The sequence below is a fragment of the Ranitomeya variabilis genome, chromosome 3, assembly GCF_051348905.1.
Source record: "Ranitomeya variabilis isolate aRanVar5 chromosome 3, aRanVar5.hap1, whole genome shotgun sequence".
Taxonomy (NCBI): domain Eukaryota; kingdom Metazoa; phylum Chordata; class Amphibia; order Anura; family Dendrobatidae; genus Ranitomeya; species Ranitomeya variabilis.
Window position 1 is genome coordinate 436,723,340 of NC_135234.1, and position 26,940 is coordinate 436,750,279.

Here is a 26,940-nt window from a genome sequence, read left to right on the forward strand (position 1 = left end):
AGTATTGGAGCTACTAAGTGTACTTAGGAATTATGACAATACATGTTACGCGGTAGATACTGTATTTGCCAGGTTACTGAGATGTTCACAGTCCCTCTCCTAATAACATTTTAGAGGTTTCATTCTATAATGAATAGCTCCCAAGACAAAACAATTGTCATTTGCTAAGTACAAGTATTTAGGAATGTACCTTTAATGGCATTTCCATTCATTATCTTTTCTGTACCTAGAGTACCCCTTTAGGAAATTGTGACCCACTGCTTGAAGAAGAGACTTTCACAGAAATATGCAGGTGTGTTGTTCTATGCTGTATCCACTCTTTAGCAGATGAGTACATGGACTGGCATTATTGCGGTAAATATACAAAGTTAGATTTTAATACTATGTTGCTATTGTGAAAATTTGTGGCATGGTTTTGAAATGAACATAATTAATAGTTTTATTTGCTCTGTGTTGTCCATGTTTATCGCATTTATATTACAAGTACTAAACATATAACCATTGCATTTAATTTTACTTATGCTCAGATGATCTAATCTATAGTCAGACATAAAATATAATTATCTGAAGAAGCAATTACTGTATGGAAGATAATATAATAACATATACTCATACCTTCATCGCTGTTGTCATCAACGAGGATAATTTCCTTGAGAAGATGGACAGGTGTATGATTCACTGCGCTGTGTACTGATCGAAGGATCACTGACAAGGCTTCGTTTACAAAGATGAAAATGATTGAAATCTGAGGAAGTTCCTTAGGGTATTTTAGTTTCTTACACCTTAAAAAAAACAATATTCGGTATGTAAGAAAAACTATAATGTATATATATATATATTAGAGAATTAAAGGAAGGGGTAAAAAGAGAGATAGAAAAGAAAACAGTGTTCATCAACATGCAAAAATGTGTGACACAAATTGGTAAAAAGTTATCAGGATTTACCATGGATTTACACGACTTCTTCAAATATCTTCTATAAAAGGTCACAATTATGAATCACTGTGTTTAAATAGCATGCTAGAGTTACAGTTTTTTACTATTTCTGTGCTTAATTTTATCCATATCATTTGCAAATATAATAAAATATTAAATAAACCTAATTTTAGTTTTTATAGCATCTTGTTTAATAAAAGGAATATGTGATATTGGTAGCCAAAGGGGCTGAACCCTGCAAGCTGCTCGTCCTGATCATTTAAAGCAAACCTGTCACCAGGTTTGGCCTATATAAGATTTCTGCCCCCAATCCTACCTGAAAGATAAGAAAAATAAGTTTTATTATACTCACCTGGGGGACGGTCCTGTCCGATGGGTGTCGCAGGTCAGGGTCCAGCACCTCCCATCTTCTTATGATCGCTACCCTCTTCCTTGCTTCATGGCTCCTGTAACCGCGCTCCTGCACAGGGGTACTTATTTGCCCTGTTGAGGGCAGAGCAAAGTACTGAAGTGCGCAGGCGCTGGGCCTCTCTGACCTTTCCCAAAGCCTGCGCACTGCAGTACTTTCCTCTGCCCTCAGCAGGGCAGACAAGTACGCCTGCGCAGGAGCGCAATGCCGAGAGTCATGGAGCAAGCAGGAGGGCGACGATCATAAGACGATCTGGACCTGGACCTACGACACCCATCTGACCGGACTGCCCCCTGGGGGAGTATAATAAAACTTATTTTTCTTATCTTACAGGTCGGATGGAGGACTCATCCACAGCATTATAGAATGCTGTATATAAGCCCTGAAAGACGGTGGCCGTAACTTATATCTGCCAAACCTGGTGACAGGTTCCCTTTAAATGTTATGGCTTCATGACATAGGCATCTGTAAATGTGTGTTTAGAGAGAGGGTTGTCTCTCTGGTTGGGACAAGGGTTCTGGCACTGTTTTGAACTTTAAAGGGGTTGTCCGCGACATTTACATTGATGGCCTAAACTTAGGATAGGTCATCAATATCAAAACACTGGAGGTGTTACACCTATTAATCAGCTGATCCCAGTGGTTGCTGGATAGTCAGGAAACTGCACAATACAGTTCCATCGTTGGTATAGTTACCACAGCTGGATATTACACACCCGCCATCTCTCTGAATTAATAGTCCACTATACCGCTGACAGAGCAGTGTCGTACAGCTCTGAAATTGAGCACTTCTACCCGCACTGGGAACATTTGATCGATGGGGGGTGCATGGCTCTTTTGATTTGATGACCTATCCTAATGTAAAAGTCCCAGACAACCTCATTAATGCTGCCACCACCGGATGAGGAGTTTCTGGTCGTATTCTTCGAGTCTTGCTGATATATGTGCTGAGTATCCTGAGGTGTTTTCAGGTCCTGATTAATACTGTTATGTGGGTTATCTGGCATTTTAATGGAGGTCAGTTTTGCATACACTGACAAAATATGGCAATATTTTGGGGGACCTTAATGTGGCATAGAAATGTAAATGCGTGTACTGTGCTCATAGACTGACAGTATGTCACCAAAAGCCTCTAATTCATCCATTTTTCTGTATGTAATGGTCTGGATGCAAATGTGCCCTCAAATTTAGTAGCACTGAAAAATTGGTCACAGCAACACACGAGAGCTGGGATAACCTAGACATAATATCCATTTACGACAGATTGCTTACACTGCCTGAAATGGACACAGTCGGTTTCTAAAGTGTTAATACACTGAATACACAAATGTCCATTTCAAACATAGCAATTTCCCTCTTAAATCACTTTATTCTTAAACCTGAAGGAGAATTATATTTTTGTAGACAAACACAGAACTATGAAATAGACTGAAGGAGTTTTAAAGCCTATAAGATTTTGATATAATACCACCACTATTTTGTAAAATACAGTTGCCATAGGGCTATTTCTTGCTCTATGCAAGGTAATGCATCATTTACAGCTTTTCACATCAAATATTTTCTGTTGACTATTATGAACATTTATGGAAGGGTCTAGCAGTTATATTCTGTTTAAAGGGATTCCACTGGCAATTTGTTACTCTTTAAAGGTAATGTACCATGAAAAAGCCTAGGACTTAAGTTAAATGCAACCAACCAACAGAATACTATAATCCATGGTATAAAAATTTATTTATTCTTACTGACAGCGAATATCTAACTGCAAAAATGCATAAACAAGAAATCCAATTATCACAATTGTTTCCTTTATAAGACAGAAATTTGAAAAAGGTGCAGCAAAATAAGAATTTTTACTCTAGCCCTATAACTTCTTTAGTGGATGGCATGTTGCTGGTTAAATATTTTTAATACTTGATCTGGTTAAAATGGAGCCTAAGTTAGCACACCATATTGCCTCTAATATAAACAGATCAAATATGTTATAAAAAATATCCATTTTATATCAAGAGGAAAAACTATAATAGATACTAGATCAAGGCTATAGAGTGGTAGCTGAATGAGGAATGTCTCTGGGAATTTGTTTATCTCCCAGGTTATATAAAGATCATAAAAGTAATGAAAAAACACAGTTATCTACAAAAGTTTTTTTTTTTTTTAAATGTGGCAAAAGCTGTTGTAGTATATGTCAATAAGAAATCAAGAAAAAAACAATAACATTTTCTAATAAAAAACACTAACAAATCTATTACATAATTGTCTAAGGGTCACTTCCGTCTTTCTGTCTGTCTGCCCTTCTGTCTGTCACGGATATTCATTGGTCGCGGCCTCTGTCTGTCATGGAATCCAAGTCGCTGATTGGTCTCGCCAGCTGCCTGTCATGGCTGCCGCGACCAATCAGCGACGGCCACAGTCCGATTAGTCCCTCCCTACTCCCCTGCAGTCAGTGCCCAGCGCCCACTCCATACTCCCCTCCAGTCACCGCTCACACAGGGTTAATGCCGGTGGTAACGGCATCAATTCGTTACCGTCGCTATTAACCCTGTGTGACCAAGTTTTTACTATTGATGCTGCCTATGCAGCGTCAATAGTAAAAACATCTAATGTTTAAAAATAATTAAAAAAATAAAAAATCATTATATACTCACCTTCCGCCGGCAGGTTTTGATGGCAAGGATGGTATGCGCGAAGGACCTGCCATGACGTCACAGTCATGTGACCGCGACATCATCACAGGCCCTGTGCGCCTGCACGAGAAGGAGCTGCCATGACGTCACGGTCATGTGACCGTGACGTCATGTCAGGTCCTTCTCACGCAGGCGCGAAGCTGCGGTACCATGGGACGGGCAGGGACAGCGTCAGGAGCACCAGGAGCAGGTGAGTATTTCATATTCATGAATATGCAAGAATACACCAGCGCTACCTCACCAAAAAGACACTGAGCCGCAGGAACCGAGACAGAGAGGGGCCTCCGCTGCCAATAAGTGAGTGCAAACAATGTAAAAAACAACTGGGTTCGCGCTGCAGTGTGTAACAACTAGGATTATGCACCCAATGCTCTGCTGAGATAGTGCATAATATGCCAGTGGAATTACTGCCAGAGAGATAAACGCTACAGTGCCCAGAACACCACAAAGCCACCATGTACCGGATATCGATGGTCAGACTGAGACCTGGTGACTCAGAAAAGCCGGTAAGCGATAGGCACACTCACCGTTGTGATATAGTGGTCCGGTGTACAATGATGGATGTTGATCGGTGGTGTTCGTCGGGCAGGTGTGCGGGCAGACAGGCGGTCGAGCAGGAGAAAGTGACCGCAAAGCAGTGTTTTGCAGAAGCTGCGTAGAGCCAGGGACTGCTCCGGCCGGTAGCGTCCCTGGATACGAGCGGGAACCAGCGGAGGGAGGAGCTCGCTGGCGCAGGGCCCAGCGCGTGACGTCACTGAGCTCAGGGAAAGTACGGGGTACCGCAGGGATCAAACCTGGATGGTATGCGCGAAGGACCTGCCATGACGTCACAGTCATGTGACCGCGACATCATCACAGGCCCTGTGCGCCTGCACGAGAAGGAGCTGCCATGACGTCACGGTCATGTGACCGTGACGTCATGTCAGGTCCTTCTCACGCAGGCGCGAAGCTGCGGTACCATGGGACAGGCAGGGACAGCGTCAGGAGCACCAGGAGCAGGTGAGTATTTCATATTCACCTGTCCGCGTTCCATCCACCGGGCGCCGCTCCATCTTCCCATCCTCTTGCAGTGACTGTGCAGGTCAGAGGGCGCGATGACGTATTAGTGTGCGCGCCGCCCTCTGCCTGAACAGTCAGTGCAGAGTGTCATGATTCCCCAATGGCATGGGAACATCAGAAGCACAAAATAACAGACTAGCTCTCGGGTGATGGAAACTCAAGCTGACCGTGACCTAAATCTACCACACAACTAACAGTAGCCAGGGAGCATTCCTACGGCTGCCTAAATGCCACGCGCCAGCCGGAGAACTAACTACGCCTGGAAGAGGAAGGAACAGACCTGGCTTACCTCTAGTGAAATTCCCCAAAGATGATAGTAGCCCCCACATATATTAACGGTGAGTTCAGAGGAAAAGACATACACAGTATGAAGGTAGATTTAGCAAAGCGAGGTCCACTTACTAGATAGAGGAAGGATACAAAAGAGGACTTCACGGTCAGCTGAAAAACCCTTTCAAAAACCCATCCTGAGATTACTTTAAGACTCCTGTGTCAACTCATGACACAGGAGTGGCAATTTCAGTCCACAAGAGCTTCCAGTAACAGGGAATGACAAAACTGTAAACTGGACAAAAAATACAAAACAAAAAGGACAAGAGTCCACTTAGCTGATCAGCAGACTAGTAGCAGGAACATGCAACTGAATGACTCAGGTTACAATGATGACCGGCAAGGAAGTGACTGGAGAGCAAGGCTAAATAGGGAACTCCCAAAACTGATGGAAACAGGTGAGCTGAGGGAGAAAAGCACACACAAGCCTCCAGTACCACCAGCCACCACCAGGGGAGCCCAAAAAGCGGATCACAACAGTACCCCCCCCTTAAGGAGGGGGTACCGAACCCTCATAAGAACCGCCAGGGCGACCTGGATGAGCCCTATGAAAGGCACGAACCAAATCCGAGGCATGAACATCAGAGGCAGTTACCCAAGAATTATCTTCCTGACCATAGCCCTTCCACTTAACCAGATACTGGAGTCTCCGCCTGGAAATACGGGAGTCCAAGATCTTCTCTATAACATACTCCAATTCACCCTCAACCAGCACAGGAGCAGGAGACTCAGCAGAAGGAACCACCGGCACCTCGTATCTCCGCAACAACGACCGATGGAACACATTATGGATAGCGAAAGATGCCGGGAGGTCCAAACGAAAGGAAACAGGGTTAATAATCTCCAAAATCCTATAGGGACCGATGAACCTAGGCTTAAATTTAGGAGAAGAAACCCTCATTGGGACAAAACGGGAAGACAACCACACCAAGTCCCCAACACGAAGGCGAGGACCAACCCGACGCTGGCGGTTAGCAAACCGCTGAGTCCTCTCCTGGGACAAATTCAAATTGTCCACCACTTGTCCCCAAATCCGATTCAACCGATCCACCACAGCATCTACTCCAGGACAATCCGAAGATTCCACCTGACCAGAAGAAAAACGGGGATGAAACCCTGAATTGCAAAAGAAAGGGGAAACCAAAGTGGCAGAACTAGCCCGATTATTAAGAGCAAACTCCGCCAACGGCAAAAAGGCAACCCAATCATCCTGATCCGCAGACACAAAACACCTCAAATACGTCTCCAAAGTTTGATTAGTTCGCTCCGTCTGGCCATTAGTCTGAGGATGGAAGGCAGACGAAAAAGACAAATCAATGCCCAACCTGGCACAGAATGCCCGTCAAAATCTAGAAACGAACTGGGTACCCCTATCAGAAACGATATTTTCAGGAATACCATGCAAGCGAACCACATTTTGAAAAAACAAAGGAACCAACTCAGACGAGGAAGCCAACTTCGGTAATGGCACCAAATGAACCATCTTAGAAAAACGGTCACACACCACCCAGATAACAGACATCCTCTGAGAGACAGGAAGATCAGAAATAAAGTCCATAGAGATGTGCGTCCAAGGCCTCTTTGGAATAGGCAAGGGCAACAACAACCCACTAGCCCTAGAACAACAAGGCTTGGCCCGAGCACACACATCACAAGACTGCACAAAAACACGCACATCTCGAGACAGAGATGGCCACCAGAAGGATCTAGCCACCAAATCCCTGGTACCAAAAATTCCAGGATGACCCGCCAGCGTAGAAGAATGAACCTCTGAGATGACTCTACTGGTCCAATCATCAGGAACAAACAGTCTACCAGGTGGACAGCGATCAGGTCTATCCGCCTGAAACTCTTGCAAAGCACGTCGCAGATCTGGGGAAATAGCGGATAATATCACCCCATCCTTAAGGATACCTGTAGGTTCCGAATCACCAGGGGAATCAGGCTCAAAACTCCTAGAAAGGGCATCCGCCTTCACATTCTTAGAACCTGGTAGATATGAGACCACAAAATTAAACCGAGAGAAAAACAACGACCAGCGCGCCTGTCTAGGATTCAGGCGCCTGGCAGACTCAAGGTAAATCAGATTCTTGTGATCAGTCAAAACCACCACCTGATGTCTAGCACCCTCAAGCCAATGACGCCACTCCTCAAATGCCCACTTCATGGCCAAAAGCTCCCGATTACCGACATCATAATTTCTTTCGGCGGCAGAAAATTTTCGAGAAAAGAACGCACAAGGTCTCATCACTGAGCAATCGGAACTTTTCTGCGACAAAACCGCCCCCGCTCCGATCTCGGAAGCATCGACCTCAACCTGAAAGGGGAGAGAGACATCGGGCTGGCGTAACACAGGGGCAGACGAAAAGCGGCGCTTAAGTTCCCGAAAGGCCTCCACGGTGGCAGAGGACCAATTGGCAACATCAGCACCCTTCTTAGTCAAATCCGTAAGAGGCTTAGCAACACCAGAAAAACCAGTTATAAATCGACGATAAAAATTAGCAAAGCCCAAGAATTTCTGAAGACCCTTTAGAGAAGTAGGCTGCGTCCAGTCACAAATAGCCCGAACCTTGACAGGGTCCATCTCAACAGAAGAAGGGGAAAAAATGTACCCCAAAAAAGAAATCTTTTGAACCCCAAAAACACACTTAGAACCCTTTACACACAGAGAATTCTCCCGCAAGACCTGAAAAACCCTCCTGACCTGCTGAACATGAGACTCCCAGTCCTCAGAAAAAATCAAAATATCGTCCAAATACACAATCATAAATTTATCCAGATATTCACGGAAAATATCATGCATAAAGGACTGAAAAACTGAAGGTGCATTAGAAAGGCCGAAAGGCATCACCAAATACTCAAAGTGGCCCTCAGGCGTATTAAATGCGGTTTTCCACTCATCCCCTTGCTTAATTCGCACCAAATTATACGCCCCCCGGAGATCAATCTTGGAGAACCACTTAGCCCCCCTTATATGAGCAAACAAATCAGTAAGCAGCGGCAACGGATACTGATATTTGACTGTAATTTTATTCAGGAGTCGATAATCAATACAAGGCCTCAGCGAGCCATCCTTTTTAGAGACAAAGAAAAACCCAGCTCCTAAAGGTGACGAAGAAGGACGAATATGTCCCTTTTCCAGGGACTCCTTAACATACTCTCGCATGGCAGCATGCTCAGGTACAGATAGGTTAAACAAACGACCCTTTGGAAATTTGCTGCCTGGAATCAGATCTATGGCGCAATCACACTCTCTGTGGGGAGGGAGAGAACCAATTTTAGGCTCCTCAAAAATATCCCCAAAATCCGACAAAAAAGCCGGAATCTCAGAGGGAATAGATGACGAGATAGAAACCAAAGGTATGTCCCCATGAGCCCCCCGACATCCCCAGCTTAACACAGACATAATTTTCCAGTCCAGTACTGGGTTATGAGATTGTAACCATGGTAATCCAAGCACTAAAACATCATGTAGATTATGCAACACGAGGAAGCGAATCACCTCCTGATGGTCTGGAGTCATACGCATAGTCACTTGCGTCCAGAACTGTGGTCTATTACAAGCCAGAGGTGTAGAATCTATACCCTTTAGAGGTATAGGAACTTCCAGAGGCTCCAAATCAAACCCACAGTGCCTGGCGAAGGACCAATCCATGAGACTCAGAGCGGCGCCAGAGTCCACATAGGCATCCACGGTAATAACTGATAATGAACAAATCAGAGTTACAGACAGAAGAAATTTAGACTGTAAAGTGCCAATAGAAACAGACTTGTCAACCTTCCTAGTACGTTTAGAGCATGCTGATATAACATGCGCGGAATCACCACAGTAGAAGCACAAGCCATTTTTGCGCCTATAATTCTGCCGCTCGCTTCTTGACAGAATTCTGTCACATTGCATTTTCTCTGGCATCCCTTCAGAAGATACCGCCAAATGGTGCACGGGTTTGCGCTCCCGCAAACGCCGATCAATCTGAATCGCCATTGTCATGGACTCATTCAGACCTGTGGGCGTAGGAAACCCCACCATGACATCCTTAACGGCATCAGAAAGGCCCTCTCTGAAATTTGCCGCTAGGGCACACTCATTCCACTGAGTAAGCACAGACCATTTACAAAATTTTTGGCAGTATATCTCAGCTTCATCTTGCCCTTGAGACAGGGCTATTAAAGCTTTTTCAGCTTGAATCTCCAAATTAGGTTCCTCATACAGCAACCCTAAAGCCAGAAAAAACGCATCCACATTGAGCAACGCAGGATCCCCTGGTGTCAATGAAAATGCCCAATTTTGAGGGTCACCTCGCAGCAAAGAAATCACAATCTTAACCTGCTGAACAGGATCTCCAGAGGAGTGAGGTCTGAGAGAAAGGAATAATTTACAATTACATTTGAAATTCAGAAACCGAGATCTATCTCCGGAAAATACCTCTGGTGTAGGAATCTTAGGTTCAGAAATAGGAGTACGTATAACATAATCTTGTAAATCCTGAACCTTCGTAGCAAGATTATTAAAACCTGCAGCCAAACTCTGAGGGTCCATCCTTAAACCGGAGAGATCAGAGCCATTCAAGGGTTAGAAGGAGAGAAAGGCAAGGCTGTAAATAGAGCAGAAATACAACTGAGCCAACTAAGTAGCAAACATGAGAGGGAAAAAAAAAAAAAAAATCTACAGACTTCTTTTACTCTCCTTTCTTCTGCCAATTACTTTAACAGCGGCCGGTCATACTGTCATGATTCCCCAATGGCATGGGAACATCAGAAGCACAAAATAACAGACTAGCTCTCGGGTGATGGAAACTCAAGCTGACCGTGACCTAAATCTACCACACAACTAACAGTAGCCAGGGAGCATTCCTACGGCTGCCTAAATGCCACGCGCCAGCCGGAGAACTAACTACGCCTGGAAGAGGAAGGAACAGACCTGGCTTACCTCTAGTGAAATTCCCCAAAGATGATAGTAGCCCCCACATATATTAACGGTGAGTTCAGAGGAAAAGACATACACAGTATGAAGGTAGATTTAGCAAAGCGAGGTCCACTTACTAGATAGAGGAAGGATACAAAAGAGGACTTCACGGTCAGCTGAAAAACCCTTTCAAAAACCCATCCTGAGATTACTTTAAGACTCCTGTGTCAACTCATGACACAGGAGTGGCAATTTCAGTCCACAAGAGCTTCCAGTAACAGGGAATGACAAAACTGTAAACTGGACAAAAAATACAAAACAAAAAGGACAAGAGTCCACTTAGCTGATCAGCAGACTAGTAGCAGGAACATGCAACTGAATGACTCAGGTTACAATGATGACCGGCAAGGAAGTGACTGGAGAGCAAGGCTAAATAGGGAACTCCCAAAACTGATGGAAACAGGTGAGCTGAGGGAGAAAAGCACACACAAGCCTCCAGTACCACCAGCCACCACCAGGGGAGCCCAAAAAGCGGATCACAACAGCAGAGAGACGGGACGCTGAGGAGCAGCGATGGGGGGTGAGAATGTGATTTTTTTTTATTGCAGCAGCAGCAGCATTACATGTGGCACAATGCTGTATGGAGCATCTATGGGGCCATAAAGAACTGCATGGAGCATTATATGGGGCCATAACTGCATGGAGCATTATATGGGGCATCTATGGGGCCATAAAGAACTGCATGGAGCATTATATGGGGCCATAACTGCATGGAGCATTATATGGGGCATCTATGGGGCCATAACTGCATGGAGCATTATATGCAGCATCTATGGGGCCATAACTGAATGGAGCATTATATGGAGCATCTATGGGACCATAACTGCATGGAAAATTATACTACGTGACTGGGCAAAATACTAAGTGACTAGGCAATATACTACGTGACTGGGCAATATACTACATGGACATGCATATTCTAGAATACCCGATGCCTTAGAATCGGGCCACCATCTAGTATTTGTATAAATTGGGACACTGATCACTTAGTAATTTTGCATATTGTATCAAATGCACAACTGTATGCTGGATGTACTACAAGAAAGTTTAAAAAACATTTTTTGGAACATATATATTATATTACTAAGGGTAACTATAATGTCTCCTGGCGCCTCCATATGGTTCCCCTCCTCTCACCATGTGGGAGCGCCAGCTTATACACCACCTTGGCTGCAGCAGCATCCTCCTGAGCTGCCCCCTTCTTCCCTGTGCATGCCGCACTATGCTGCGGCGGCAAGCCTAGGGCATGCCTAGGCACGATTCCCTTGCTCTTAAAGGGGTGGCATGCGCACATGGTAAAATGCCCCCAGCTAACAACTGGGAGGCATTAAGTTAATGTGATCCACTGCACGGTGTCTCACAGCCAAAAGCTGGGAGACTGTTATGGTTCTGGTGGTAAGAACGCATGAACTGACCTGATAGGTAAACCAACAAATAGGACAAGCTCTGGGGATGTAGGAACTTTACTGACCGCAATCCTGATCCTATCAACACACACTATAGGCAGCCGTGGAGCGTTCCTAACTCGGCCTAGATGCCTCTGCACAGCCTGAGAAACTAGCTACCCCTAGAGAGAAACAAAGCCTCACTTGCCTCAGAGAAATTTTCCCCAAAGTGAGAGCAGCCCCCACAAATAATGACGGTGAGTTAAGAGGAAAACACAAACATAGAAATGAAAATAGGTTTTAGCAAATGAGGCCCGCTAATAACTAATAGTCAGAGGATAGCAAGGAATCTGTGCGGTCAGTATAAAATACTACAAAAATTATCCACGCAGAGAATACAAAAAGACCCCCACACCGACTCACGATGTGAGGGGCGCAACTCCGCACCCCAGAGCTTCCAGCTAGCAATCAAATAGCATATAAGCAAGCTGGACTGAACTCATCATATACTGAGAAACATTTTCAAATAGCAATGAGCAAAAATAGACTAGCATGAACTTAGCTTCTCCACGAGGAGACAGGTCACAAGGGAAGTCCCAGAGAGATCTGAACCAGTACTGAATACAACGACAGCAGGCAACAAGTAAAGGTCCAGGTGGAGTTAAATAGGCAGCAAGCCTAGCAGGAAACGAGGCAGCTGGAGTCCAGCTACAGACCAGCCATAACACTCAAAGCCACCAGAGGGAGCCCAAGAACAGAACTCACAAAGTACCACTCATGACCACAGGAGGGAGCCCGAGAACAGAATTCACAACAGTACCCCCTCTTGAGAAGGGGTCACCGAACCCTCACCAGAGCCCCCAGGCCGATCAGGACGAGCCAAATGAAAGGCACGAACCAAATCGGCAGTATGAACATCAGAGGCAACAACCCAGGAATTATCCTCCTGACCATAGCCCTTCCATTTAACCAAGTACTGAAGCTTCCGTCTCGAAATACGAGAATCCAAGATCTTCTCCACCACATACTCCAATTCTCCCTCGACCAACACCGGAGCAGGAGGATCAACAGAAGGAACCACAGGAACCACATACCTCCGCAACAATGACCTATGGAACACATTATGAATGGCAAAAGATGCTGGGAGGTCCAAACGAAATGACACCGGATTGAGGATTTCTGAAATCTTATAAGGACCGATAAAACGAGGTTTAAATTTAGGAGAGGAAACCTTCATAGGAACGTAATGAGATGACAACCATACCAAATCCCCCACACGAAGTCGGGGACCCACACAGCGACGACGATTAGCAAAGTGCTGAGCCTTCTCCTGTGACAACGTCAAATTGTCCACTATGTGGTTCCAAATCTGCTGCAACCTATCCACCACAGAATCCACCCCAGGACAGTCGGAAGACTCAACCTGACCTGAGGAAAAACGAGGATGAAAACCAGAATTACAAAAAAAAAGGCGAAACCAAAGTAGCAGAACTAGCCCAATTATTGAGGGCGAACTCAGCCAATGGCAAAAAAGTCACCCAATCATCTTGATCAGCAGAAACAAAACATCTCAGATAAGCTTCCAAGGTCTGATTAGTTCGTTCAGTTTGGTCATTTGTCTGAGGATGGAAGGCCGAAGAAAAAGACAAATCAATGCCCATCTTAGCACAAAAGGACCGCCAAAATCTGGACACAAACTGGGATCCTCTGTCAGACACAATGTTCTCCGGAATACCATGCAAACGAACCACATTCTGAAAAAACAGCGGAACCAAATCAGAGGAGGAGGGCAACTTAGGCAAGGGCACCAAATGGACCATTTTAGAAAAACGATCACAAACCACCCAGATGACAGACATCCTCTGAGAGACTGGAAGATCCGAAATAAAATCCATGGAAATATGCGTCCAAGGCCTCTTTGGGACAGGCAAAGGCAAAAGCAATCCACTGGCACGAGAACAGCAAGGCTTGGCCTGAGCACAAATCCCACAGGACTGCACAAAGGAATGCACATCCCGCGACAAGGAAGGCCACCAAAAGGATCTGGCCACCAGATCCCTGGTACCAAAAATCCCAGGATGACCCGCCAACACCGAAGAATGAACCTCGGAAATAACTCTACTGGTCCATCTATCCGGGACAAACAGTCTCTCCGGTGGACAACGGTCAGGTCTATCGGCCTGAAATTCCTGCAGCACCCGCCGCAAATCAGGGGAGATGGCAGACAAAATCACCCCCTCTCTGAGGATACCAGCCGGCTCAGAAACTCCCGGAGAGTCAGGCACAAAACTCCTAGAAAGGGCATCAGCCTTCACATTCTTTGAGCCCGGAAGGTACGAAACCACGAAATCAAAACAGGAGAAAAACAGCGACCAACGAGCTTGTCTAGGATTTAACCGCTTGGCAGACTCGAGATAAATCAAATTCTTGTGATCCGTCAAGACCACCACGCGATGCTTGGCTCCCTCAAGCCAATGTCGCCTGTTATGACCCCAATGGCGAGGGTCTCAGAGGTACGTGGAAGTCTGCAGAATACAAAAATCCAGCTCATAGGGCAGTGGTAACTGGGTTGACCATATATCTACTCCTAACGCCAACACTAGAAGTAGCCGGGGATCATTCCTACGTTGATTCTAGATGACACGCTCCAGCCGGAGAATCTAGCTACCCCTAGTAGAGGAAAACAAAAGACCTTTCTTGCCTCCAGAGAAGGGGACCCCAAAGCTGGATAGAAGCCCCCCACAAATAATAACGGTGAGGTAAGAGGAAATGACAAACACAGAAATGAACCAGGTTTAGCACAGAGAGGCCCGCTTACTGATAGCAGAATAAAGAAAGGTAACTTATATGGTCAACAAAAACCCTATCAAAATCCACACTGGAAATTCAAGAACCCCCGAACCGTCTAACGGTCCGGGGGGAGAACACCAGCCCCCTAGAGCTTCCAGCAAAGGTCAGGATATAGATTTGGAACAAGCTGGACAAAAATACAAAACCAAAACAAATAGCAAAAAGCAAAAGGCAGACTTAGCTGATATAACTGGAACAAGGATCAGTAGACAAGAGCACAGCAGACTAGCTCTGATAACTACGTTGCCAGGCATTGAACTGAAGGTCTAGGGAACTTATATAGCAACACCCCTAACTAACGACCCAGGTGCGGATAAAAGGAATGACAGAAAAACCAGAGTCAAAAAACTAGTAACCACTAGAGGGAGCAAAAAGCAAATTCACAACAGTACCCCCCCCCTTAGTGAGGGGTCACCGAACCCTCACCACGACCACCAGGGCGATCAGGATGAGCGGCATGAAAGGCACGAACTAAATCGGCCGCATGAACATCAGAGGCGACCACCCAGGAATTATCCTCCTGACCATAGCCCTTCCACTTGACCAGGTACTGAAGCCTCCGCCTGGAGAGGCGAGAATCCAAGATCTTCTCCACCACGTACTCCAACTCGCCCTCAACCAACACCGGAGCAGGAGGCTCAGCAGAAGGAACTACAGGCACAATGTACCGCCGCAACAAGGACCTATGAAATACATTGTGAATAGCAAACGACACAGGAAGATCCAGACGAAAAGATACAGGATTAAGGATTTCCAATATCTTGTAAGGCCCAATAAAACGAGGTTTAAATTTGGGAGAGGAGACCTTCATAGGAACAAAGCGGGAAGAAAGCCATACCAAATCCCCAACGCGTAGTCGGGGACCCACACCGCGGCGGCGGTTGGCAAAGCGCTGAGCCCTCTCCTGTGACAACTTCAAGTTGTCCACCACATGATTCCAGATCCGCTGCAACCTATCTACCACAGAATCCACCCCAGGACAGTCAGAAGGCTCCACATGACCCGAAGAAAAGCGAGGATGGAAACCAGAGTTGCAGAAAAAAGGCGAAACCAAGGTGGCGGAACTAGCCCGATTATTAAGGGCAAACTCAGCCAACGGCAAGAATGTCACCCAATCGTCCTGATCAGCAGAGACAAAACACCTCAAATAAGCCTCCAAAGTCTGATTGGTTCGCTCCGTCTGTCCATTAGTCTGAGGATGGAAAGCAGACGAAAACGACAAATCAATGCCCATCCTACTACAAAAGGATCGCCAGAACCTAGAAACGAACTGGGATCCTCTGTCTGACACAATATTCTCAGGGATGCCGTGCAAACGAACCACGTTCTGGAAAAACACAGAAACCAGATCGGAAGAGGAAGGCAGCTTAGGCAAAGGAACCAAATGGACCATCTTGGAGAAGCGATCACATATCACCCAGATAACGGACATGCCCTGAGATAGCGGAAGATCAGAAATGAAATCCATGGAGATATGTGTCCAAGGTCTCTTCGGGACAGGCAAGGGCAAGAGCAAACCGCTGGCACGAGAACAGCAAGGCTTAGCTCGAGCACAAGTCCCACAGGACTGCACAAATGACCGCACATCCCTTGACAAGGAAGGCCACCAAAAGGACCTGGCCACCAGATCTCTGGTGCCAAAAATTCCCGGGTGACCTGCCAACACCAAGGAATGAACCTCGGAAATGACTCTGCTGGTCCATTTATCCGGGACAAACAGTCTGTCAGGTGGACAAGACTCAGGCCTATCAGCCTGAAATCTCTGCAACACACGTCGCAGATCCGGAGAAATAGCTGACAAGATAACTCCATATTTAAGAATACCAACAGGATCAGCGACTCCAGGAGCATCAGGCACAAAGCTCCTAGAAAGAGCATCGGCCTTCACATTCTTTGAACCTGGTAAATACGAGACAACAAAATCAAAGCGGGAGAAAAACAATGACCAGCGGGCCTGTCTCGGATTAAGGCGTTTAGCAGACTCGAGATACATCAGATTTTTGTGATCAGTCAAGACCACCACACGATGCTTAGCACCCTCGAGCCAATGACGCCACTCCTCAAATGCCCATTTCATGGCCAACAACTCCCGATTGCCCACATCATAATTTCGCTCGGCAGGCGAAAACTTCCTGGAGAAAAAGGCACAAGGTTTCATAACAGAGCAACCAGGGCCTCTCTGCGACAAAACGGCCCCTGCTCCAATCTCTGAAGCATCCACCTCAACCTGAAAGGGAAGTGAGACATCGGGCTGGCACAAAACAGGCGCCGAAGTAAACCGGCGCTTCAACTCCTGGAAAGCCTCCACGGCAGCAGGAGCCCAGTTAGCTACATCGGAGCCCTTCTTGGTCATATCCGTCAACGGTTTCACAATGCTAGAAAAATTAGCGATAAAACGACGGTAGAAGTTAGCGAAACCCAAGAACTTCTGAAGACTCTTAACCGACGAGGGCTGAGTCCAATCAAGAATAGCTCGGACCTTGACTGGGTCCATCTCCACAGCAGAAGGGGAAAAAATGAACCCCAAAAAGGGAACCTTCTGTACACCAAAGAGACACTTTGAGCCCTTGACAAAGAATTTTCACGCAAAATTTTAAAGACCAACCTGACCTGCTCCACATGCGAATCCCAATCATCAGAAAAAACCAAAATATCATCCAGATAAACAATCAAAAATTTATCCAGATACTTCCGGAAAATGTCATGCATAAAGGACTGAAAAACTGAAGGCGCATTGGAGAGCCCAAAAGGCATCACCAAGTACTCAAAATGACCTTCGGGCGTATTGAATGCGGTTTTCCATTCATCACCTTGCTTAATGCGCACAAGGTTGTACGCACCACGAAGGTCTATCTTGGTGAACCACTTGGCACCTTTAATCTGGGCAAACAAGTCAGACAACAGCGGTAAAGGATACTGAAATTTGACAGTGATCTTATTTAAAAGCCGATAATCAATACAAGGTCTCAAAGATCCGTCCTTTTTTGCCACAAAAAAGAATCCCGCACCAAGGGGGGAAGAAGACGGACGAATATGTCCTTTCTCCAGAGACTCCCTGATATATGAACGCATAGCGGTATGTTCAGGTACCGACAGATTAAACAGTCTTCCCTTAGGAAACTTACTGCCTGGGATCAAATCTATAGCACAGTCACAGTCCCTATGAGGAGGCAGTGCACTGGACTCAGACTCACTGAAGACATCCTGATAATCAGACAAATACTCCGGAACTTCCGAAGGCGTAGAAGAAGCAATAGACACAGGCAGGGAATCCCCATGAATACCACGACAGCCCCAACTTGAGACTGACATAGCCTTCCAGTCCAGGACTGGATTATGGGTCTGTAACCATGGCAGCCTTAAAACAACCAAATCATGCATTTTATGTAAAACCAGGAAACGTATCACCTCGCGGTGTTCAGGAGTCATGCACATGATAACCTGTGTCCAATACTGCGGTTTATTTGCTGCCAATGGCGTAGCATCAATACCCCTAAGAGGAATAGGATTTTCTAATGGTTCAAGAGTAAAACCACAGTGCTTAGCAAATGACAGATCCATAAGACTCAGGGCAGCACCTGAATCTACAAACGCCATGACAGGATAAGACGACAGTGAGCAAATCAAAGTTACAGACAGAATAAATTTAGGTTGCAAATTACCAACGGTGACAGGACTAACAACCTTAGCTATACGTTTAGAGCATGCTGAGATAACATGTGTAGAATCACCACAGTAGTAGCACAAGCCATTCCGGCGTCTATGAATTTTCCGCTCATTTCTAGTCAGGATTCTATCACATTGCATTAAATCAGGTGTCTGTTCAGACAACACCATGAGGGAATTTGCGGTTTTGCGCTCCCGCAACCGCCGGTCAATTTGAATAGCCAGTGCCATAGTATCATTGAGACCTGTGGGAATGGGAAAACCCACCATAACATTCTTAATGGCTTCAGATAGGCCATTTCTAAAATTAGCGGCCAGTGCACACTCGTTCCAATGTGTCAGCACGGACCATTTCCGAAATTTTTGGCAATACACTTCAGCCTCGTCCTGCCCCTGAGACATAGCCAGCAAGGCCTTTTCTGCCTGAATCTCAAGATTGGGTTCCTCATAAAGTAAACCGAGCGCCAGAAAAAACGCATCAATATCAGCCAATGCCGGATCTCCTGGCGCCAGCGAAAAAGCCCAATCCTGAGGGTCGCCCCGTAAGAACGAAATAACTATTTTTACTTGCTGAGCAGAGTCTCCAGATGAACAGGGTCTCAGGGACAAAAACAATTTACAATTATTCACAAAATTCCTAAACTTAAACCTGTCTCCGGAAAACAGTTCAGGAATCGGTATTTTAGGTTCTGACCTAGGATTTCTGATAACATAGTCTTGTATGCCCTGCACACGAGTAGCCAGCTGGTCCACACTTGTAATCAAGGTCTGGACATTCATGTCTGCAGCAAGCATAGCCACTCTGAGGTAAAGGGGAAGAAGAAAGAAAAAAAAAAAAACTCAGAATCTTCTTTCTTATAATCCCTCTTCTGCAACGCATTAAACATTTAATACTGGCCTGGCAAACTGTTATGACCCCAATGGCGAGGGTCTCAGAGGTACGTGGAAGTCTGCAGAATACAAAAATCCAGCTCATAGGGCAGTGGTAACTGGGTTGACCATATATCTACTCCTAACGCCAACACTAGAAGTAGCCGGGGATCATTCCTACGTTGATTCTAGATGACACGCTCCAGCCGGAGAATCTAGCTACCCCTAGTAGAGGAAAACAAAAGACCTTTCTTGCCTCCAGAGAAGGGGACCCCAAAGCTGGATAGAAGCCCCCCACAAATAATAACGGTGAGGTAAGAGGAAATGACAAACACAGAAATGAACCAGGTTTAGCACAGAGAGGCCCGCTTACTGATAGCAGAATAAAGAAAGGTAACTTATATGGTCAACAAAAACCCTATCAAAATCCACACTGGAAATTCAAGAACCCCCGAACCGTCTAACGGTCCGGGGGGAGAACACCAGCCCCCTAGAGCTTCCAGCAAAGGTCAGGATATAGATTTGGAACAAGCTGGACAAAAATACAAAACCAAAACAAATAGCAAAAAGCAAAAGGCAGACTTAGCTGATATAACTGGAACCAGGATCAGTAGACAAGAGCACAGCAGACTAGCTCTGATAACTACGTTGCCAGGCATTGAACTGAAGGTCTAGGGAGCTTATATAGCAACACCCCTAACTAACGACCCAGGTGCGGATAAAAGGAATGACAGAAAAACCAGAGTCAAAAAACTAGTAACCACTAGAGGGAGCAAAAAGCAAATTCACAACAGTCGCCACTCCTCGAATGCCCACTTCATTGCCAACAACTCCCGATTACCAACATCATAATTCCGCTCGGCAGGTGAAAACTTTCTAGAAAAGAAAGCACATGGTCTCATCACCGAGCCATCAGAGCTTCTCTGTGACAAGACAGCCCCTGCTCCAATCTCAGAAGCATCAACCTCGACCTGAAAGGGAAGAGAGACATCAGGCTGACGCAAGACAGGAGCCGAAGAAAACCGACGTTTCAGCTCCTGAAAGGCCTCAACGGCCGCAGAAGACTAATTCGTCACATCAGCACCCTTTCTAGTCAAATCCGTCAAAGGTTTAACCACACTAGAAAAATTAGTGATGAAGCGACGGTAAAAATTAGCAAAGCCCAAGAACTTCTGAAGACTCTTCACCGATGTAGGTTGAGTCCAGTCATAGATGGCCTGGACTTTAGCTGGATCCATCTCGATAGTAGAAGGGGAAAAAATGAAGCCCAAAAAGGAAACCTTCTGGACTCCAAAGAGACATTTAGAGCCCTTCACAAACAAGGCATTGGCACGCAGGACCTGAAACACCATCCTGACCTGCTTCACATGAGACTCCCAATCATCAGAAAAGACCAAAATATCATCCAGGTACACAATCATAAATCTATCCAGATACTCTCGGAAGATGTCGTGCATGAAGGACTGAAACACGGAAGGGGCATTAGAAAGCCCAAAAGGCATCACCAAGTACTCAAAATGACCTTCGGGCGTATTAAATGCTGTTTTCCATTCATCGCCTTGCTTTATACGCACAAGATTAAAAGCTCCTCGAAGATCTATCTTGGTGAACCAACTAGCCCCCCTAATCCGAGCAAACAGATCGGACAGCAGAGGCAAAGGGTACTGGAATTTGACCGTGATTTTATTTAGAAGGCGATAATCTATACAGGGTCTCAGAGAACCATCCTTCTTGGCCACAAAAAAGAACCCTGCACCCAAAGGTGACGAGGACGGACGAATATGCCCTTTCTCCAAAGACTTCTTTATATAAGTCCGCATAGCGGTATGTTCTGGTACAGATAAATTAAAAAGTCGACCCTTAGGGAACTTACTACCAGGAATCAAATTTATAGCACAATCACAATCCCTATGAGGAGGTAGGGCACTGGATTTGGGCTCATCAAATACATCCTGGTAATCCAACAAAAATTCAGGGACTTCAGAAGGAGTAGAAGAAGCAATTGACACCAAAAGAACATCGTCATGTACCCCTTGACAACCCCAACTTGACACGGACATTGCTTTCCAATCCAGGATTGGATTATGAACCTGCAGCCATGGCAGACCCAACATGACAACATCATGCAAATTATGTAACACCAGAAAGCGAATAACCTCCTGATGTACAGGAGTCATGCACATAGTCACTTGAGTCCAGTACTGAGGCTTATTCTTGGCCAATGGCGTAGCATCAATTACCTTTAGTGGAATAGGGAATTGCAATGGCTCCAAGATAAAACCACAGCGCCTGGCAAATGACAAATCCATCAAATTCAGGGCAGCGACTGAATCCACAAAAGCCATAACAGAGTAGGATGACAGAGAGCAAATCAAAGTAACAGACAAAATGAATTTAGGCTGTACAGTACCAATGGTGACAGACTTAGCAAACCTTTTTGTGCGCTTAGAACAGTCAGAGATAACATGAGTGGAGTCACCACAGTAAAAGCACAACCCATTCTGACGTCTGTGATTTTGCCGTTCAATTCTGGTCAGAATCCTGTCACATTGCATAGACTCAGGCTTCTGTTCAGAAAACACCGCCAGATGGTGCACAGGTTTGCGCTCCCACAAACGCCAATCAATCTGAATGGCCAAAGTCATTGACTCATTCAGACCCGCAGGCGTGGGGAACCCCACCATAACATCCTTAAGGGCTTCAGAAAGACCCTTTCTGAAAATCGCTGCCAGGGCACACTCATTCCACTGAGTGAGCACAGACCACTTCCTAAACTTCTGACAGTAAACCTCTGCTTCATCCTGACCCTGAGAGATAGCCAGCAAAACCTTTTCTGCCTGGTCCACTAGATTAGGTTCCTCATAAAGCAATCCAAGCGCCAGAAATAACACATCCACATTTAGCAATGCAGGATCTCCTGGCGCCAGGGAGAATGCCCAATCTTGAGGGTCACCACGTAACAAAGAAATAATAATTTTAACTTGCTGAGCAGGGTCACCAGAGGAACGAGGTCTCAGAGAAAGAAACAATTTGCAATTATTTTTGAAATTCAAAAACCTAGACCTATCTCCAGAGAACAGCTCAGCAATTGGTATTTTAGGTTCTGACATAGGACTGTGAATTACATAATCCTGAATGCTTTGTATCCTTGTAGCGAGCTGATCCACACAAGAGGACAGACCTTGAATGTCCATATCTGCAGCTGAGTCCTGAACCACCCAGAGATTAAGGGGAGGAGAGAAGCTAAACACACTGCAGAGGAAAAGAAAAAAACATCAGAGCTTCTCTTATCCCTCTTTTGCGATGCATTAACACTTTACTGGCCTGCTGTACTGTTATGGTTCTGGTGGTAAGAACCCATGAACTGACCTGATAGGTAAACCAACAAATAGGACAAGCTCTGGGGATGTAGGAACTTTACTGACCGCAATCCTGATCCTATCAACACACACTATAGGCAGCCGTGGAGCGTTCCTAACTCGGCCTAGACGCCTCTGCACAGCCTGAGAAACTAGCTACCCCTAGAGAGAAACAAAGCCTCACTTGCCTCAGAGAAATTTTCCCCAAAGTGAGAGCAGCCCCCACAAATAATGACGGTGAGTTAAGAGGAAAACACAAACATAGAAATGAAAATAGGTTTTAGCAAATGAGGCCCGCTAATAACTAATAGTCAGAGGATAGCAAGGAATCTGTGCGGTCAGTATAAAATACTACAAAAATTATCCACGCAGAGAATACAAAAAGACCCCCACACCGACTCACGATGTGAGGGGCGCAACTCCGCACCCCAGAGCTTCCAGCTAGCAATCAAATAGCATATAAGCAAGCTGGACTGAACTCATCATATACTGAGAAACATTTTCAAATAGCAATGAGCAAAAATAGACTAGCATGAAATTAGCTTCTCCACGAGGAGACAGGTCACAAGGGAAGTCCCAGAGAGATCTGAACCAGTACTGAATACAACGACAGCAGGCAACAAGTAAAGGTCCAGGTGGAGTTAAATAGGCAGCAAGCCTAGCAGGAAACGAGGCAGCTGGAGTCCAGCTACAGACCAGCCATAACACTCAAAGCCACCAGAGGGAGCCCAAGAACAGGACTCACAAAGTACCACTCATGACCACAGGAGGGAGCCCGAGAACGGAATTCACAACAGTAGACATCTTGTTTAAAAGGCATTCTCCCCAATAGGGAGGTGCCTGAGCAATCCCTGTAGTTTGTGTTAGTAGTATTGGTTTGTGCAACTGTATATTGCCAGGTACCCCATCCTTAGTCTGTTAAAGTTATTTCCGCCTCCTGAGTTCCCGTTGGCCTAGCATAATTTGTCCATATTCCTGTGACCACTTTGGTGGTATCCTAGTCCTGACACTGCAGTACCTATACCCGGTTTTCTGGTATGGCCAGTTCTGTATCTGTTGTCCGAGGTCTTAGTGCAGCCAGCTCCAGAACTGTTTTCTGATATGTACAAGTGTGAAAAAGAACCTATCTTTGATATTTAAGTTGTCTATACTGTCCGTCAGTCTTCGTTACCTGCTTGTCAGTGAACTTGGTCACGTCTCCCCGAGTCATCGAACCCGACCCCAGGGATCGGCAGATGTATTACTGGCGCCTGCCTAGGAGTGGTACATGGCAGCTAGATGCAGCTCAGTCTGTCTCCACCATCAGCGGACACCATGTAGTTGCTTAGCTATGCCCCTTCCTAGGCAGGTCCAGCCCTGTGGAACATTGATTCCATGAACCACGTGAGCCCCCTGCGGGCATGACAGTAACCATACAAATTTGATTATAGCAAAATATTTTGTGGAGGTACACAAAAATAATATCAAAGGTCTAAACTGTTATAGGATAAAAAGAGTTACTAGACCCAAAGGGGAGGAGACTGGTATAAGAAATTTCAAACACGAGAGATACAGTATATCTGATTCTATTGAATACTTAGCATGGTTTAAATTATAGAAATGACACAATGGGCATATATTAAATGATCTTTTCATAGCAATATTGTATTTTATAAATCCTTCTTAGGAATATATGTACTGTATATGGTCTCCCATGATTGGTTCAGAATGTTTTTTTAAAATAATTTTTATTAAATTAAAATTTTAACAGGGAAAAGCAAATAATAACATACAATTAGTAGCGTAAGGTGAGTAGTGAATTTCCAAGGGAAAAATTAGGAAAGAAATCTGAAAACCAAAATATTGTTGAAGTTGAAGAGTAATGGGGGGTATGGGATAAATAGGACAAAGGGGAAACACAAAAAAACACAAAAAAGAGTCTGTGGGTTAAAATTGGAGGGTAATGGGGAAAAGAGACAAATAGGACAAAGGGGAAACAAAAAAAAGTAGTCTGTGAATACAGAGTTTTAAATAGGTTACTGGTCATGTATCTCTACTATTAATGGTGGAAGCATGTCGGAAATGCATCAGAGTTTAACATGCATCCAAGCATGTAACTTTTATGCACAAAAAACAGTAACTGATTATTTACATTCTTTTTGGAGGTGCCAGCTTTTGTCACTACTTTTCCTGAATTTATTTCTAGCCAGCAGTAGGAGCAACATGCGAACATTGAACTAGTGGAGCGATCAATACATGTGGCAAGTCCAAAAATCAATATTTTGCACTGTGTACGGATATTGTTACTCTATTTTGACAGAAGGACCTACAGAAACTTTCCATTGGATGTAATGATGGTAAAAAGAATAGTAAAATGTTGTAGTGCAAATGAAAGCCAATAACCTCAAGGTGAAAAGTTTCAACAGAGTTATAGGAATTACCGTTTGTCACCAAGTTTTTGCAATCTAGGAGCTGCATAATGTATGGTCAGAGTCTTAGATTCCAATGATGTACCCCTTACTGGTCTGCTTAGTGTAGTTTTATAAAATCACTGTTTATCAGCAGAAGATTATCACCTAATTCACCTAATATTCATTATCTCTGTATAACCAGACAAACAGTGATGTGGATGGGGTAATACAGAGCTCAGCGCTCAGAGAACTGGTAGATCTGCAGCAGATAAAACAGTTTTTAATCAAAATTGCATCAAGCATCATAGCAAGTGACACATTACCGGAATCATGGTCTCTACTCCTACATCTTGATGGTGTCAGGCATGGTAGCAAAAACCTGCTAACAGATTCTCTTTAATGAGGAAACTTTATTGTAGATGTGTTTTGAAGAAGGCACTGAATGTGTTATCAGAATCCTTTCCACTAATGGGACCAAAAAACCCTAATCTTAACCTGAACCAAATACGTCCTTCTCTTTTGGGCCTAGGACTAAACAATTCACTACATATATGGAAAATTGAAAAATACACTATCTCTACCAGCTGGGGTAATGCCGTTTAGAGATACAGAGTGATTTCCAGCAATGTATTAATAAAATAATATGCTAATTTCTTTCTTCAGAGAAAAAGAGGACTTGAACTCTATAGTGCCACCTGTTGGAAGTAGCGATCCTACAAGTCACAATCGACCCTTTAACGAGTCGTGCAGTATGACTTAGGAATAAAGCCAAATCAGTATCTCAATTAACAGACACGGTGTTTCGGGCTCTTGGCCCTCGTCAGTGAAAAGCATGAGAACTGATTTGGCTAAGTGAGAGGCTCTGGTCTGAGGTCTATGATGTAAGGTTTCTCCTTGTGCATATTACATTTCCCAGAGGAGCATTGCCCGGCGAATAGGCCTCCTTACCTTGACAAGCCAGAGCTGGTATGTCACTATCCACAATGAGAAACCTTACATCTTAGACCTTAATAAAATAATAATTTTATTGATATAGGCAAAACATAGAAAAACAGGGTGGGAATAAACCTTCTAGGGGGGATGTGCACATCCAAAGAACCTGGGTCAGAACCAATAGGTCACTAAATGTAATAATCAACATGTAATTCATAGACAGGTTAATGCAGACTAGTATAATATCAGATTCTATTTAAGGCAATGTCCGTATCAGGATTTCTAAGCATAAAGTTCATAGTGCAGTAAAGGAATCCATAGAGGTAGGTCACACCAATTTACAAAGCTGATATGTGAAAAAAGAGAAGCATGAAAAGCTGATATCTAGTGTTGAGCGATACCTTCCGATATGCAAAGGTATCGGTATCGGATTGGATCGACCGATATCCAAAAAATATCGGATATCGCCGATACCGATACCCGATACCAATGCATATCAATGGGACACAAAATATCGGAATGATTCCCAGGGTCTGAAGGAGAGGAAACTCTCCTTCAGGCCCTGGGATCCATATTTATGTACAAAATAAAGAATAAAAATAAAAAATATTGATATACTCACCCCTCCGACGGCCCCGATTCTCACCGGTCCAAGCGTCTGCCTCCGTTCCTAAGAATGCAGAGTGAAGGACCTTCGATGACGTCGCGGCTTGTGATTGGTCGCGTGACCGCTCATGTGACCGCTCACGCGACCAATCACAAGCCGCGACATCATCGCAGATCCTTCACTCCCTGCATTCTTAGGAACGGAGGCACCGCTAAGAGCCAGGGTCCGCCGGAGGGGTGAGTATATCAATATTTTTTATTATTTATTTTTTACATGAATATGGATCCCAGGGCCTGAAGGAGAGTCTCCTCTCCTCCAGACCCTGGGAACCATATGCACCGCACACTTCCGATTCCGATTTCCAATATCGCAAAAATATCGGAACTCGGTATCGGAATTCCGATACAGCAAATATCGGCCGATACCCGATATTTGCAGTATCGGAATGCTCAACACTACTGATATCATTTACTGCCAGCAACGGGTGGTCAGCAGTCA

At 44.9% G+C, this 26,940-nt stretch overlaps 1 protein-coding gene across 1 annotated transcript in view; it reads right to left on the reverse strand.

Annotated features, from left to right (window-relative positions):
- The window catches only part of GALNT17 (polypeptide N-acetylgalactosaminyltransferase 17), an 828,236-nt gene that overhangs the window by 564,734 nt on the left and 236,562 nt on the right, over positions 1-26,940 (reverse strand). The window contains exon 3 of the mRNA XM_077296430.1: positions 616-782. Within this exon, the coding sequence (XP_077152545.1) occupies positions 616-782 (167 nt within the window). The remainder of the gene's footprint in view (positions 1-615; positions 783-26,940) is intronic.